Source organism: Doryrhamphus excisus, chromosome 10 (genome assembly GCF_030265055.1).
Source record: "Doryrhamphus excisus isolate RoL2022-K1 chromosome 10, RoL_Dexc_1.0, whole genome shotgun sequence".
Lineage (NCBI taxonomy): Eukaryota > Metazoa > Chordata > Actinopteri > Syngnathiformes > Syngnathidae > Doryrhamphus > Doryrhamphus excisus.
Genome location: NC_080475.1, coordinates 18,299,570 through 18,315,996, shown reverse-complemented (window position 1 = coordinate 18,315,996; position 16,427 = coordinate 18,299,570). Strand labels below are relative to the sequence as shown.

The 16,427-nt window shown below is 42.6% G+C and overlaps 2 protein-coding genes across 2 annotated transcripts; both read right to left on the bottom strand.

Annotated features, from left to right (window-relative positions):
• Positions 1–173: 173 nt before the first annotated feature.
• Positions 174–4,427, bottom strand: mipa (major intrinsic protein of lens fiber a). The gene is made up of 4 exons (XM_058083808.1): positions 3,761–4,427; positions 3,499–3,663; positions 3,337–3,417; positions 174–2,029 (listed from the first exon to the last, which is right to left on the bottom strand). The coding sequence occupies exons 1-4, from the start codon at positions 4,118–4,120 to the stop codon at positions 1,847–1,849; spliced, it is 789 nt and encodes a 262-aa protein (XP_057939791.1). The 5' UTR covers positions 4,121–4,427; the 3' UTR covers positions 174–1,846.
• A 3,855-nt stretch (positions 4,428–8,282) lies between these two features.
• On the bottom strand, positions 8,283–15,900 carry ptges3a (prostaglandin E synthase 3a (cytosolic)). The gene is made up of 8 exons (XM_058083810.1): positions 15,641–15,900; positions 13,085–13,198; positions 12,911–12,980; positions 12,682–12,780; positions 11,512–11,601; positions 10,086–10,142; positions 9,902–9,929; positions 8,283–8,436 (listed from the first exon to the last, which is right to left on the bottom strand). Coding segments are annotated over exons 1-8 (480 nt in total). The 5' UTR covers positions 15,643–15,900; the 3' UTR covers positions 8,283–8,416.
• Between the last annotated feature and the right edge of the window lie 527 nt (positions 15,901–16,427).

The window sequence follows — 16,427 nt, the reverse complement described above, 5'->3', positions numbered from 1 at the left end:
GTATTATTATTATGATGATGATGAGGTCATTACAGTATTTTTCCTCATTGCTAATTTTGTTCATAAACATACTAAATGTTAACTGTGTGAGCTGTCACATGAAGCCTGTGATTTTGAAATATTTTTCTGTTTTCACCAGTTTGTGTAAAAGGAGAGAATAAACAGACAAGAAAAAAGATGTCAAACAAGAATTTTACAACATTTTTTGACATATAAAAATAAATGACTGCCATTTGCTGGGGAGGCATGCCTGCAGTGGAAATAAAGGCCGTCCATTGAAGGACAGCATAACGGTGGTTGCCTACTTGGCATCGCTTTCAGAGAACACAGTGGCATCAACCGGCCGTAAATGATGATTAGTTTCAACAATCCTCAAAAGTTGCTTTAAAAAAGGAAGAAAAGTTTACACTGTACATGACAGAAAAAACATGTCACTACAATGTCAATCTAGTCACCCAACCACTTTACTCAGGGAAACCACACAGGAAGAAAAAGATCAAGCAGAAGGAAGCTTAAATATCTGGTAAATGTCACAATGCTAATATTTGTCAGCGCTCCGATACCTCCCTCCTGATGGAGGAGTTAGGGTGAAGGGAGGATCGTCTTCAAAGTTCTTGTCCCCACCCCCCGCTCGAGTTGCACAAGGAAATGATTGCACTCCAAAAGATCCATGCCACTTAAAGTCAGCGCACACCTCATGCAGTCCTAGGAGTCCTGACCTCCACCATGGTGATGTCAGTTCATTGTTAACTAAGGCGACCCACAGCCGTGGTCCTCTCTGGATGAGGGATGATGCCAATGTCTAAAAATAGGCGTCCATACCACGGAACGAAACCCGATGAACCCAATGAAAACCATCGTTGTTTTCATCGGACAGCAAAGCTTCATGAAATGTTTCATTAAACAGGATAATCTTCATGACTCAGAAAGGGACATTTCCCAGTCGCTGTCCAATGAAAACGACATGATTTTACCCCCAAATCATTTTTGGTATTCAGGATAAAAACTGACACAGTAGATAAGATGTTTTCTCCTTGGAACGCTGTTGATTTTCCAACGTACCGGTTGGAGTCATAGGTAGCAATGGAAAGCCAAGAAGGAAAAAGAGAAACCGAAAGCACACACAAGCATACACACACAGAAACACAAGAGTCCCCGTGACACACGTCTTTAAAAAGTGGGAAAGAATGTGATGATGATGATGATATGATGAAGTACAGTACGTACACGTCAACAAGCCATGGCTGCTGGAACAAAAGCAGAGAAAAGAAAAAATCATCCTGGCTCCAAAAGGGGAAAAGCAAGCTGACGTCTACAGTAGCTTCACTCCTTGCAGACTAGAGAAGAAGAAAAGAAATGCAAATAAAGACCAAGGGCTATCTTCATCTTCGTCCTGCAGTCCAACAGTGCGTGTGTGTGTGTGTGGGGGGGGGGGGCTCGAGTGTACATGCTGTCAATCAGTCAGCCTGGCTCTGGTGTTCTAATATGGGATGGATGAGGGATTAGCCGATGGGAATGGAGGGAAAAAACTTTGGCAATTCTTCTGTGGGCTTCTTAGGGTCTGGGTTTTCTCTGGGCTTAGGGTCTGGGTCCTCTGTGGGTTTAGAAGGCCCGGGTCTTCTGTGGATTTATAGGGCCATGGTCTTCTGTGGGTTTATAGGGTCTGGGTCTTTTGTGGGCTTATAGGGTCTGGGTCTTCTGTGGGTTTAGGGCCTGGGTCTTCTGTGGGCTTACAAGGTCTGGGTATTCTGGGGGCTTAGGGCCTGGGTCTTCTGTGGGCTGGGTCTTCTGTGGGTTTAGGGCCTGGGTCTTCTGTGGGCTTACAGGGCCTGGGTCTTCTGTGGGCTTAGAGGGCCTGGGTCTTCAGCTCCATTGGTTCTCTGGTTTCCTGCTGGCCCTCGGCCTCCGGGGGCCTGGTGCCCTTCAGCGTGGCCAGCCTCTCTGAGAGGCCGCGCATTCGGGGGAAGAGCATGAAGTCATAGAGAAGGGCACCAATAGCCCCCCCAATCATAGGCCCCACCCAGTACACCTGCCAGGACACAACAAAAGTTCAAGGATGTCATCAAGCTGTGCTTACAGTCAAGACATGGACACGAGTATTGGTGAGGTTAGAAGGTTAGAGGTCAGATGTTGGGCATGGAAGAAGACCTTTCTTGGCTCCCCATCCCAGTTACATGATCAGGTTCTTCCACACCAAACTCCCCCAGGCATGGCAATATACTGGACTTATCGAGAAGGTCAGGCTAGACCATCAACTTTATATGAAGCCTATTTCATTGTAAGGATGTACACTGCAAAACAGGCCTGGCCAAATAAATCAACCAAAATGATCTGTCCATGCAGCAGCTGAATTTGACTTGCTAAGAAATAATAACAATTCCAATATCTAGAAATAAGTGGACCGAAATCCTAGATTTTAGATTTGTATACCTAAAATGACACCTGTGTATTGAGTTGTGGACTCCTATAGAGCAGCTACACACAATAACCAGTACAGAAAGTTTTCTAGATCTTCATTGAGCTGTATTTCTTTGGATTTTGTGGTCTATTTTAATGTATTCCACCTATGGCCCGCCTCCAGGCACGCCCACCCCGCTGTGGTTGGTCACACTGCCAACTTCATAGGAGTTGATAAATGGTGATGTGTCTTTTTAAAATGTCCGCTTTTATCATCCAGCCATATGTGGTGGATCCCAAATCCCATCCGGAAGTAGAGACTGGACAGTCCCAAGTTTGTCAAGAAAAGAGGTTACTTCAAGACGGCTCTGAATTGTAAATAGCTTTAGCATTTTAGGTCTTTCACTGCTATCGTACTTTTCCACCTCCAAGACACTGTTAGCACTTTTAGCTACTGATCCACTCTTCCGCCTGAACTATGCCCCCCCATCAATATTTTCTTGAAGGAGTATACCAATGGAAAATCTGCCATTCAGTCATCGGTGGGTATTGGTCATCAATAATGGCTTCCAGTATGTCAGCAAATATATGTTTGGTATAAATAAATGTTGGTCCAATACTAGATTACCGAAATACTGGATAGTTGCAGCCCTCATATCAACTTTGATCTCGTTACACTTTGCTTTATTTTTTTAATTTTTGCGGTTTCAATAGTTTTTTTCTCACAATATTACAACTTTTTGCCAAGCTAATTTTCCCCAAATGATATTATTTGTTTTGTTACTCATAATGACAAACTTTTGTCTGCTCCTAAAATGACATCATTTTCCCAAATATGAACACGTTTTTTCACTGTGGCTGCACGTTGGACACCCTTGGTAATCATATTTCAAATGTGAATGTTTGGACTCATCTACTGTCGCTAGGCGACATTCTTACCCAGTGGTTGACAAAATTCCTGACTAGCACAGCGGGGGCGAAGGATCTGGCTGGGTTCATTCCGGCCCCGGTGTAGTAAATCTAAGTGAGAGACATCGGAGGTTAGCGGCGATGGGACAAAGCTATAAAACGTACACAAAGGTAACCAGGAAGTAGTCCCACCCCGAGAAGATGTCCCATCAGCACTGAGAAACCGATGGCCAGGGCAGCGGATCCCAGGCGTCCGTTGCGCCTTTCATCCGTAACAGCGAAGATGCAGACAACGAGCTGCAGGGTGAGGAAGACCTCCATGGTGGTGGCCATTCCCAGACTGATGCCGGGCTGCAGCTGCGGGAGTAGAGCAGACCAGGGGAGTCTGTGCATGCCAGCCGTCTACATCAGTAGTCACAGAACCACTTTGACACGGACTCGAAGGTGGTCTTACCGTGTTGAGGGCCAGGTTGCCCCTCATGTTGCCGGGCGTGACCCCATACAGCATGGCGGCACCAGCCAAGGCTCCGAGACACTGGGCCACAATGTAGAAGATGGCACGAAACAGGGACATCTGGGAGCCGATGAGGAAGGCGAAGGTCACGGCAGGGTTGATGTGTCCCCCGCTGATATGGCCAATGGACTGGATGAGCGTGGCGGCTGCCAGCCCGAAGCAGAAGGCCACGTGTAGAACATTGTGGGGACCCGTGGTCCATCGGAGAGCGGCCCCCAGACCAAAGAAGACAAAAAACATGGTGCCGTAGAACTCGGCAAAAACCGCCCTCCAGAAAGACATGGAGCGGAACTCCCACATGGTGCTTGTAAGGTACTTTCAAAAACCAAGCAAGTCAACTCAAAGGAGATGTACTCCTGCACAAGAATACCTTCAGTAAAAATGGAAGCTGAACAACTTCACATGCAAGTTGGGATACTTTGGGAATCTGATATCTGTCATGGAGAACTCCTGAGTGGAGCACCGCGCACGTCCACTTGCATGTAGGAGCCAACCCCGGTGTTGTCAGCAGGACATGGAGACAATAACCAGAGAGGCATGCACGGCACCCGGCCCTCTTATGAGGCCGGGGGGACTCGGGGGCCTTTTTATAAGCGCTTGGCTGAGCCCAGGGGAGTGGTCAACGCGCTGCAAGTGACAACAACATCATTTTACCCGAACCCTTCCCGGACCGCCGCTCTGCCCTCGTCGCTGTGATTCAGCTGATGGGAGCGGATGCTCCATCTAGAAAAACGGCCATTATTCCATTTGCTGGGATAGCAGTATTACTGTACATGTTTTGCTGTACAGCTCTTATTATTCATGTATTCTAATGCAAAGTCAAAATGGGGGGTTTGGTTGGAGGGGTTGCCGGATTACATTTTGGCTTTGCTATGTTTGCTTTGCCCCAACATTGAAATAACAAGACAGTTCAGTATGCAGCAAGGCAAATGTTATTATTCTGATTATGATTTGGGTCATCAATGTGTTTGTGCCTTTCTAACATTGAACACACCGTGCTAGTGAACGTTTAGCATCTGGATGTTTGTAAACGCAGCGTGGCGCCAGAAATGATTAGGCAGACTCTTTACATTGTGAATGTTGGGACAGCGTTGCAGGCTCAGGCCGGATAAAGTGCTGGAAAATCTGTGGCTGGAGAGGAGAAGAGAGGAGAGCGGGTGTGGGTATTGAACGTCTGCACTGGAGCGTCATGCTGACGCCCATTGGTGGTGGTGGATGGGGGGGGGGTTAAAAGGATTGTGCTGAGCTGACTGTGTCTTTGTCTGGTCTGCCCACAAAATGCTGGCAGCAACACTTTCTGCTGGTTTCTCTATCATGTTTATCGTGGCTTTATTGGGGGGGGCATGCATGGAGTCACTGCTGTCAGACATAGGTTTATCGGGGAGGAGGGGGGGGCTTGATATACCGGCTGATATGTTCTATTTACATTTATATCTTATATTTCATTTTGTTTCTTATAGAGCAATTCCTCATGAGCCTTACGAGCTTTCTTCATACGTGTATTGATCCAGACAGATTATTGGTTATTAGTTTGAATCCCGCTTGGAAAAGCGCTGCTCAAGCATCCATTGTTGATTTAAGCCCCCAGTTGAATTTTACAAAGGGGGTGTTTAAAAGTTGCTTGCATTGGATTTTCCTATTCCCTGGGATGGAGACTGCTGACACGTACAATATACAACTTGGACCCGAGTCAAACTAGTACAGGGGTGTCCAAAGTGTAGGCCGAGGGCACATATTGGCCCATGCATATTGGAGAATGGAAGCAGCAGCAAACAGGTCCTCCTTCCCCAGCCGGTCAAGCACATGTACGTACGACAGGCGGGAACGCCACTGATACGACAGAAGAGAAAATAACGCTGAGTGATTTGTCAGCTCTGGTAGCCATTTTTGTGATGAAAACGTTTGATGCTTTTGAAGGCGTATTATTTAGAGAAGCCAAACTCTTTACTTAACTGTCCCCGACAACCAGTTGGAACTACTTTCTTCAGCACCCAAATCCCACCAGAGCTGGGCTAAGGACCCCAAGTTGGGGGAGTCGCTGCTTATGGGGGTGCATGTCAAAGAGTCCCAACTTCCCCTTTAATGAGCTGAATACCATGTAAGACCACTTTTTAACTTGAGCATCCTGTGGACTCTTTCAATCACATTTTATTGGTTGGGCAAACTTGGGATAGGCTCCAGCACCCCCCGAGGATAAGTAGAAAGTAAAACATGATTGAATGATTAGGGTTCATTGTGCTTTTCAAGGCGCCCAAAGCGCTTCACAATCAAGTGAAGCCATCATTCATTCGCTACACACTGATAGTGAGTGGTAATGTACATCTGTGGCCACAGGTGGCCGAGGGGGTAGTGTGATGGAAACGAGGCTGCCAATTGGTGCCTACAGCCTCTCGGACTCACACCAAATATTCATCCACATTCATACACCACTGAGAACCGCAGGGGAGGTGTCTTGCCCAAGGACACAACGACATTGGCTGGGTGGAAGGATTGAGGATCAAACTGCCAACCTTCCAGATTCTGGACAACCTGCTCTACCTCCTGAGTCAAGTCATTGCTTCACTCTAAAGCCAAGAGAGACAAAGATGATAGCTATGGAGGCTTTAGCCGTGCTTCAGAGCCTCTCTCTGAAGGAGGTTCAGAGAGTAATGTGGAAGGAGACGTCACCTCGCCACCTGAGAGCCATTCAGAAACCATTTCAGAGACGCCTCCTAGCAGGAAAAGGTGTAACATCTAATTCCAGACTTGCTGCACCTTGCTGTATACACATTGGATACACCTTGGTGGCTTTCACATGGAATCAGCATTGCATCATCCTGGACGGCGTGGACTCCTGGTTCCGTCATCCTGGATGGCGTGGACTCCTGGTTCCGTCATCCTGTACGGCTTCAGCAGAGAGGTATGGAACAGAAAGGTCCGATTTTCAATGTCTTTCCAGTAGATGTGCTGTTCCAGAAATACACCAATCAGATGATGTCACGGAGGAACGTCATGTGACTCCGAAATGAACTTCAGCAAACGCAAGACAAACGATGGTGCAAGAGATCGTCTTGGAGCAGCAGAAGATGGCGAGGAGGCAGCTAGTGACAAGTGCGGAAATAAAACAGCCAATAATTATAGTTTTCATTTAGTATCCTGATGTGTTTATTACCTTCTTCTTTCTCTTTGGGCTTTTCCCTTCAGGGGTCGCCACAGCAACCAATCTCCTCCGTCCAACCCCGTCTTCTATCTCACACCAACTACCCTCATGTCCTCCATTACATCCATAAACCTCCTCTAGGTGTATATTACCTTTACCAACAATTCCTTCTTAGATCTTTTTCATGATAATCCAAATTGTAGACAAGTTCTAGTAGTTTCAGACTTCTTGTAGACCGAATCTTATCACCATGTAAGGTGTCAGTAGAATACAAATGATGAGGCACGTAAACATTAAATTATAGGGCAAAGAGTATATATAATAATATAACAATACCCCAACCTCCAATAACGGTGTATGCTTTTACCCGGGAAGCTGAAGAGCTGCGTTTGATCCCAAGCTAAGCCAAACTATTTTTAGTCTGTTATTTCCAGCTAAAAATAAATCACTTCATTTGTTTCCCATGTGTTCGTATTACTCCAAAAGTCAAGTCAAATTGTATAAAAATAGCTTTTCATGGGTCAGTTTGGTCCGAGCCACATTTTACGTTTTAAACACAGCTGCCCAGACGGCCCCAAAAGGATTTTTTCCATGGGGCCAATTCCTGGGGGCGCCCGCGTGCACCTTAAACATTTTAGCAATAATTTGTATGACGGAGCATCTTTTCAAGATATTTCTATCGATAGTATTGTCCCTTGACAGGACCCCCTGTTGGGGGGCTCTTTGAGGTAAATTTGGCTGGGCTGATGTTGAACAGAGTGAACAAAGTTTATTAGAAATTTGCCAACAGTAGAAATGATGCTAAACCTTTTTGATCAACCAAAGTGTGGCTTTGATTGATTTTGTTTTTTTGGAATAAATACACATCAATCACCTGATGTTCTTCCCTTAGAATGCATATGGAAGAATGTTTTGTTGCTATTTGCTACAATGTGCAACATTTCACACACACAATTACAGAAAGAAGTTGAAGTGTGAGCCAATACTGTACCCTTCGTATCCTTTGGCCAAAATAAGCCCCATTGGTGTTAAATATTCATAGATGCTCCTGTACAAATAGAAAAACATTCTACTTCTTAAATTATCCAACAAAAGAAGTGCAATTTGCATTACAATTATTCAAAGAAAAACCTTGCCCCTTATAAAAAAAAAAGAAATAAAGCAAATGTGAAACAGTATTTAGACAACAAAAAGAGAAAGGAAAAGAAGATGGGGAGTAAGACAAGAGCACATTACCGGTACTTTACAGTACGAAGAAGAACATTTGGATTGGAACACTGAAGAAGAAGCGATAAGGGGGGGGGGGGGGGGGGGGGGGGGGGGGGGGAGACGGTGCTTTGGAAACGGTGCACACAAACAAGCTTTCTTCCCCAAAAGGTGGCTGGGGTCTCCGCCCAACTTGCAGCTGACTTTTTTTGTGATTTTTCCTCTTTAATGTTCTACCAGTAGTAGTGGGTCTACTCCAGGTCAGGCATTTCTAGGGAAGACACAAAATGGGTGAGATTTTACATGGAACATAACATGGCTGTTCACACGTTGGGAGAAAGAAAGTAGTATTACTAAATACTATTCCAGATTGAAATGAAAATAACATGTCTAGCTAGGGACAATACTACTAGTATAGCCCAGACAGGTTTTAGACAATGTTCACATTCACCCAAAGTCATGATCTAATAGATTCAATTACAACCACGCATATGCACACACGTAAATATATACAAGTATATATACATCTCTATACACAGTATATGTTATATAAATATACAGTATATACAGACTGGGGTGCTCAGATCGATTGGCCCAAGATCGGTATCGGCCAATGTCAGTGGAAAAAGGACTGTATCGACATCGACCGATACTTTAAAATGCAGACCTCCTCCACCAATCAGCTCCGCTCCGCCCCCCTGTGGCACCCAGGACAAGCATGTCTGCCGTGTGTGGGACTTCCTGTCTTTGTGAGAGCGACAGAAGTTTTGCACCCAGCAAAACTTGCCTCAGAAATGTCTTACCAGAGGGGCAATTTAAAAAGGTTTGGATCGCTGCAGATTTGGGGGTGTGACCAGTTTGAGGCTGGTAATGTGATTGGGACCCGTAGATTCGGGCTCGGCTCCACCCCTAATATATACACATAGTATATCCATGCACACTTAGGGTGTGTAATATATACACATAGTATATACACGCACACTAGGGGTGTGTAATATATACACATAGTATACACATAGTATATACACGCACACTAGGGGTTGGGCCGAATACGGTATTCGGAACGGCACGAATAATGACTTTTTTTTTTTTTAAACAAATAACAAATACTTTTCCAAATATTTGAATTCATGAATTTTACTCTGATACGAATACAAATACTTTTCCCACCACAACAAAAACAAAAACACCCCCCCAACTATATGATATGATATATAGTATATTAATGACTCATGACCAATCACCATTTTAAACTATGTCTGAAATACGTACGCCCATTTTTACAGTATTTTAATGAAAGAAATATGAATGCCTTACCAGGATTATAGTATATGTTTGCATGTATGAACGGCTTCGAATTACCTGAAAATGTGCTATGAGGGTTGCGTTCAAAGACATCATTTATTTAAGATGAATAAAAAAATCTTGATTTATTCTTCCTCTGTCCATTTAGACCACACATGACATCAAGTTGTAGTTTTTGAATGTATCTCACTGTTGTCGCGTGACCAGTGAGGGTGAGGATGAGGACGGGCCTATAGACGTGTTTGTGATTTGCTAAAATGTACAACAATTCCTAATATGGTTGCATTTCAAAGCTGTCAAATTGGCAGCAAATAGTTTTGGAACGCCAACGTGCGGATATGATAACCGGTCTACAAGCTAACTCATCAACCGTTTAGCCCATTATGGCCTCAAGTTGGCCAAAATGATGAACATTTAAAAACAGCACTTACTTTCATCGTCGCTGTCGGGGGGCTCGTGCTGCAGGAGACGACCACAATGAATTATGGTCTCAATTATGATTCAATGATGCTGCAACATCGTATCCATTGACCACAACATGGCTATGTGCTAATGCTAACAGAGGACCATCTACAGATGATCTCAATCACCATATTGTGTGTATGAAAGGCTTACCTCATCATCAGCACAATCTAGGTCAGGTAGATCATCCCCGCCCATGTTGTTCATCATCTGAATATGTGAACAAGAGAATGGATGGAAAATAACGTGTGGTTGCTTCCCATACCATATGATATGATATTCAGGGCCTACTGAAACTCCTGTTTGTTATTAGCACCAAGTGGTGCTATGTTAATACGTTGGCTCCACAAGGGCAGATCTTTATGATCAAGACAAGACCCTGAAGCTCCCCGTAGATCACTTCCTGAATTTTTACCAGCGCCACCTGGTGGCAACGGTATAAAGTTTGTGATGTACATTAGTCCTTTACAAGGAGATTTTTCAGATGGACATCAAAAGTTCAATAGAAAGTATGACTGACAAACTGATGAACTTGAATTATGGATTATTATGCATGTAACGCACACATGGTGGGCATGGCGGCAAAGTGTCTTCCTTCGCCATTGACCACCACCAAGTGTCATAATATCCCCCCCACCCGATTCATAGATCTTCATCAAATTTGATAAGAGACATCACTCATTAAAGGATGCACTAAAAATGCCATGTTCAAAAACAAACAGGAAGTGGCCATTTTGGTTCAAATCGGCCATTTTGGACAAAAAAACGGGGTTGTATTTCAACGAAGTAGTCCTAGGGACTTAAAAGCATACATACTAGCTACTATATAGCCGAATTCACTTGGCCAACCATTTTAACATATACAGTGCATCCAAAGTATTCACAGCTTCACCTTTAACACATTTTTATGTCACAGCTTCATTCCAAAATGGATGAAGCAATTTTTTTTCAAAAAATCTACACACAACACCCATAACGGCAATGTGATTTTTAAAAATAATTTAAGTAATTAATTAAAAATAAGTCAACTAAAATTAATGTAATTCATTTATTGGTTTATTTTAAGAGAAGCTTTTGGTTTGATGTTTATCACTGTTCAAAAGATGAAAACTTTCAATAAAATAAATTATTGAGAACAATCGTTAATCTGCATATTGCCTTTGTACAGTGACAAAGAGAAAAGAACAGAAGCTATTGTGTTTTATTGATACGACAGGCAACCTTTAAATTCTACTGTATTTCCAAAGCAGATCTCCACTAAACAGTGCAGTCATTGTCACCATACGTTTTTGTGCTAATTATTTATAAAACAAATGCATAACGACTGAATTGTGACCCTACGGTGAGACATTAAATATCAGCTGTCGATCTGGGAGACCCCAGCAATAGTCATGCTTCGTGCAAATGTTGATCTGAAACTTTGTGAAGATGGGCTCTACGCCTACACCATCTGAATGGGTCGTATTCATCCGGGAAATAACGTAGTACAGACCGATCAATTATGGACTTCAAAGTCAGCAAGTCAAGATTACTTTTTTTTTCATATTAATATTAAGGTGTGTGCTCGTAATAGACTTACCTCTGAGAACTTGTCAAAACTGTTCAAGTCGTCATCGGAGTCATCTTCCCAGTCTTTCCAGTTATTGAAATCCACACTGATACAGTTGCACTACCAAAGATAATGAGAAAATAGACAATTGAAGTACAGTACGAGTTCATCACAACCGTTGTCTTGTTCCTTTTAGCAAGATGGCAAGCTAGGTTATTACAATTCAGTAAATACCATTTCATGCTTAATTCAAGGGGTGGTTTGCTAATATGGCAAGAAAAGCAGGTTAGCTAATGTGAATGTATGATGAACACTTTACACCCAAATGACGCACAAAACCTTAGTTTGAAGCCCTGTGATGCATGATGTCCCGTGAGATGTGACCATACTACACAATACCTCAGAGTGGCTCACGAAAGCTCACTTCAACAACATCAAGGATTAACCCTGGCAGTAGTTTGGACTACAAATATATTTAGACTACGAAGCCCTCTACCAAAACCTCCAGCAATGCTTATTGTTTGATATACATGATGTGATCACACATTAACAATCGTATTGATGGTAACCTGTAATACTTACAGGATCTTGCTGCATTTTGATGATTTCATACATTACTGAGACTTCTTTCCTAGTCACATAGCCCAGGAACTTATGCTACTCCCATCAACAACAGCGGCGTAGGAACATTGACAACACAATGTCTGCTCTGATTAGGATGGCTGTGTCTTCCAGCACAAGACTTGTACTTCATTCCTTAGGTTAAAACATTTTTTTATATCAAACAAGCATTTTGTTGAATCTTCACAGCGATATTGAAAGTGGTATCTGCTCTTCTGTCTGTGAGTGACGCTGAGGTCAGTGGCTAGCGAGGCAATGTGTTATTCCGTTAAATATAGTTTGGTTTCATAGTTTAGTATAGCTTGGCTAATATGCAAGTCAGTTATGTAAATGGAACACTGTTGCCATGTTTTGTTTTGTCGGGGCATTAGCGTCAAAATACGTAGTACCCCCAATACGTCCATTGTTAGCTAGCTCAAACTAACTAAATCGTTCTTAGGTTTCATGGTTTTGACCATTTTCTATTTTCATTAGTTCCCAAGGGGAAAAAAATCCAAAGAAATCAGAGGTCCTTGGATTGTGTTTGACCTCAGAGGTGTGGCTGTTTATGGAAGACAAATCAAAGTTGCCATAGGTTACCCTTGTCTTGTCTTTGGTAAGTCGAGGCCACGCTTTTCCAGTCTCTGCTTTTCGTAAACAACACAACACAGACCTGTCTGTGCGTCTGTGTTTGGATCCCTGCATGAGACAAAGAATCTGTCATCCAAGTCACTGTATTCCACAGATCGCACTGGACAACCTGAACAGTCCAGGATTTATAAAAAAAAAACACACACACACATTAGCAACTGTAATCATGACAACTCACTTGGGGGTCAATGTCCCTGTAAAGGTCCACTGTGTTCTGATGTTTGATGTTATTTGCTCCACTGACACAGCTGTAAGAAATTAAAGTAAATCAGGGACACTTACAAACCACAACTTGCTGGCCTCAACACAACTATTGAATTTCAGCTATACCAATTTAGACCGAATAACTCACCTGAACTCAAGTTTGGACATGTCAAAATGTATGTGTACGTCTTTACTGTCCTCCACGCAGAACTCTATAAAGACAAAGTCCCGTCTGTCATACCACTTGGCTGCTGCAGGCTGCCTAAATGACACGTGCACACATACAGAGAGATGGAGATAGAGAGATAGAGATAGAAATAGAGACAGAAAGAGAGAGAGAGAAGACACATGAAATGTCCACTTTTAGTATCATACAAAACAGGCCTATTTCATTAATTTACTTTACTAAGTTATGTTTGTGAGGACGTTTCACTGTCCGTCCATGAACATTATGAATGAAAAAAAAAGGATAGATGTATTTTAGATAAAACAAATATCTTGTATCGAACTAAAGTTCAAAGTGTGAAGTGGGCTGAAAAACGTAAGGGCGCAGAAAAAATAAGTATATACGTATAATCAAATAAAATACATAATAATAAAAAAAATTTTCAAACCTGCTAAGCCAACATTAGGTATGTTTTAGGGCTGCAACAATTATCCTAATAATTCAAATACCTAGATTACAAAAAATATTGGATTTCTTTTTATGTACTTTGAGGAATTGCTTACGTCATGAACACGCTTAGGTCAACCAAGCAGAGGACAAAGAAGGAAGCAGGTGTTTAAACACGCGTGGATAGGGCTAACCCTAACCCCCCTAACCCTAACCCTAAAAAAAAAAAAATGACGCGTGGATAGTGAAGAAGCTAGGGAAAGCGACAAGGCAATGAAAGGAAGAAAAAGTAAAGAAAAACAGACAGGAAATATGTCTACACGTGACGTGTATCTGTTGGAAAACGGCACTGACCTACCACAATAGCAGGCCCTTCCTGATTCGCCATCGCCACTGTGCAGCAACAATGAAATCCCAGCGGTTGCCATGAATTCTATTTTTCATTCATACAAGGTCCATTTAAGAAACAAAACATTTGATTATCTCAAAAATTTAATCAATTGATCGTTCATTATTTTGTGAAATAATGTGTTTTTTTACAAATTTTGTTAGAATACTCAATTACTAAAATATTGTGTATCGATATTCAACCTAAATCTATTGGGATATGAGTTTTCGGTCCTTATCGCCCAGGCATCTGTTTGTGTAACCAGTTGTTCTTGACACACATCTCTGGTTGACTCCATGATCATATTGGATCCGTTGCGGCCGCCAGAAGCATTCCGTAAGATTAAAATGCCTGTTGTAGGCTCACACCAGCTCCCTGCGGCACGGTTCCGTCCGCGTCGGCTGTACGGCAAGATGTAAGGTTCAGGTTCTAACTCCCCCCCCCCCCCCCCCCCCCCCGAGTACCGCAGATGTCACAGACGCCAGAGCTCAATTTCCTAATTATAAACATGAAAAAAATATACTTTTTTGGACTTACGCATTGTATGAAGTCATAAGTGCGTCTGTTTGGTCTGTCTTCTGACTATACAAACTGGACGTTTGAGCTCACTGGTTCTCTTTATTCATCACTGACAATCACCGTGCACAAATACAGCCATAAGTGTGAACCCTGAACTCCGGTCAGTCACTTTTTAGACGTTGTGTTAAACCCAAAAAACAATAACAATTCAGACTGTGTAAGTTGTGTACAAGAAGTGGTGGTATCCTTCTCAGCGGCCGTAGAATGCGCAGTCGAGTTGCACGGTGTTGGTCAAGCACGTGCTGAAGCAATAAAGAAGATGGCTACCAACCGAAACTCACGCAATCTGTAATACACATTTCCCAATACACATTTCCCAGCACCCATACACAAAATGTACAGCGTACGGCGATTGTTTACAAGAACTTCTTGTATACAGGGCTAGTTATCGTGAACATCTGCCCTCACGAGCGCAGTTTCTGCAGCCAGGGCGGACACTCGCAGGGGTGCCTATCGGAGCCTGTATGAGTGGCACTTTGCGGCAAGACGGACTGGATCAGGACCGTTGCTGCGACGGATCTAATGGGGGGGATATTCACTATATCTGTAACTTCACATGCCATGCCACCAACAGTTTATGTTGGTGGCATAGCATGTGAAGTTATATGTTGTTGTATGAATGTATGAGGTAATGTATGAGGTTATGTATGAATGTAGCACCGTAGTCCATCTCTGAAAAGCGTTTCTGTACAAGTTAATATACTGCAACTATCAGCGTTACAAAACCCGTATTTAAGCGATGAAACAAATCTGACAGTGAGCTGATAGCAACTACGTCCCATATGCCATCTGCTCTAACTCCAGTAATATTTGGAGTAGAGACGTAAATGAGGTACCAAATAAAAATTCAAGCCGCGTGTTATCACACACTCCGGTTTACAAATTTCTAAATTTTATAACATTGCTAATATACAATTTATCATTGTTTAATTGCCGGGTGGTCTGGTATTCATTCAAAAGACGACGTATTCAGTTCAAGTTAGCGAACTGTACGTTAGCTACTGGCTAATTTTGACACCATGCTTTTGCCGAGCTAGCACGACCGTTAGCTAGCTAAGCCGAAATGAAAATTCAACTATTAAGTGTAGTAATAATGGCTACTACATAGTAAAAGCAACACTTACATCTTCGCTGTGTGTGTACGAGAACTCCCCCGTCAGATGACGATACGGCCAGTTGAGCGAACAAGTTGCTGAGCACGACAAAAAGATTACCGTGACATAAACCGTTAACTGGATGACAACACGGAGCCCGCTGTCCAAACATCGCGTGATTTCCGTGTCCTCCCGTGCCTCTCAAGCAAGGATTGTGGAGTTAGGAAAAGGATGGCCGATCTGCTGCAAAAGGATGGAACACAGTGAACTGGGCATGGAGCTAAAAGTCCGCCATGATAGGGTGCCAAAGAGGTGGGCGGGGCTAGGCGAACAATCGAGGACAAGTACACGCTGTGCATACACTTTGATGATTTAGTGAACATATGTAAGTATTTCAATTGATAAAAATCAATTATACTGCAGAAATATGACCTACATGTTGATGTCAATAAAAACCTGAGCAGCAGTATGAAAGAAAACGTTTCCTTCTTTAATTTGCTTTTTTCCTTCCTTTCTGTGTCATTTAACCAACTTGGAAATTAATAATAAATCAATAATTGTAATGGACAAAATAAATAACAAAATAAATAAATATTTTATTGCCTTACAGTGTTCCTAAGGCTTAACAAGAATACTATTATTATTAATTTAATTATTTATGTTGATTAGTGTTCCTAAGGCTTAACAAGAATACTATTATTATGAATTTAATTATTTATGTTGATTAGTCCTTTAATTTGCTTTTTCCCTTCCTTTCTGTGTCACTTAACCAACTTGGAAATTAATAATAAATCAATAATTGCAATGGACAAAATAA